Genomic DNA, 421 nt, shown 5'->3' on the forward strand with positions numbered 1-421 from the left:
TACACGCACGCACAATCGCACGCAAATCCGTTCTCTCATCAGCCTATCCGTACCTGTTTGGTCGACTTGGAGAGCAGCAGCCCGACCACGGATGTGTGGCCGCCGATGCACGCAAGATGGAGGGGGATGTAGCCCTGAAAATAGAAGGAAATAAGGTTTTGTTTGCGTACGAAGTTACATTAGTTTTTTTAGTTTCATGTTTGTGAATTTATAGTGCAGTATTTTCGGCGGACTGGGAGAGTGTTGGTCAATGGCGATGTGAAAGAAGTATAATTATCTGAGGTTTCAGTCTTTCAGTATTGAATACAAAGAAGGATTGGAAAGAGATGATTTGACGTTCTTCGGACATCGTTAACCATACTGCCGTCCATGGGACTTTCAGATCCTTTCCAATGTACGCTCTAATGTAGGTCTCTATACG

At 44.7% G+C, this 421-nt stretch overlaps 1 protein-coding gene across 1 annotated transcript in view; it reads right to left on the reverse strand.

Moving 5' to 3' along the window:
- Positions 1-421, reverse strand: part of LOC119588969 (serine/threonine-protein phosphatase 6 regulatory ankyrin repeat subunit B-like) — a gene marked incomplete in the record, with an annotated part of 103,883 nt that overhangs the window by 18,478 nt on the left and 84,984 nt on the right. Inside the window, 1 exon segment of the mRNA XM_037937576.1 lies at positions 54-134. Within this exon segment, the coding sequence (XP_037793504.1) occupies positions 54-134 (81 nt within the window).

Source organism: Penaeus monodon, chromosome 24 (assembly GCF_015228065.2).
Source record: "Penaeus monodon isolate SGIC_2016 chromosome 24, NSTDA_Pmon_1, whole genome shotgun sequence".
NCBI classification, from domain to species: Eukaryota; Metazoa; Arthropoda; class Malacostraca; order Decapoda; family Penaeidae; genus Penaeus; species Penaeus monodon.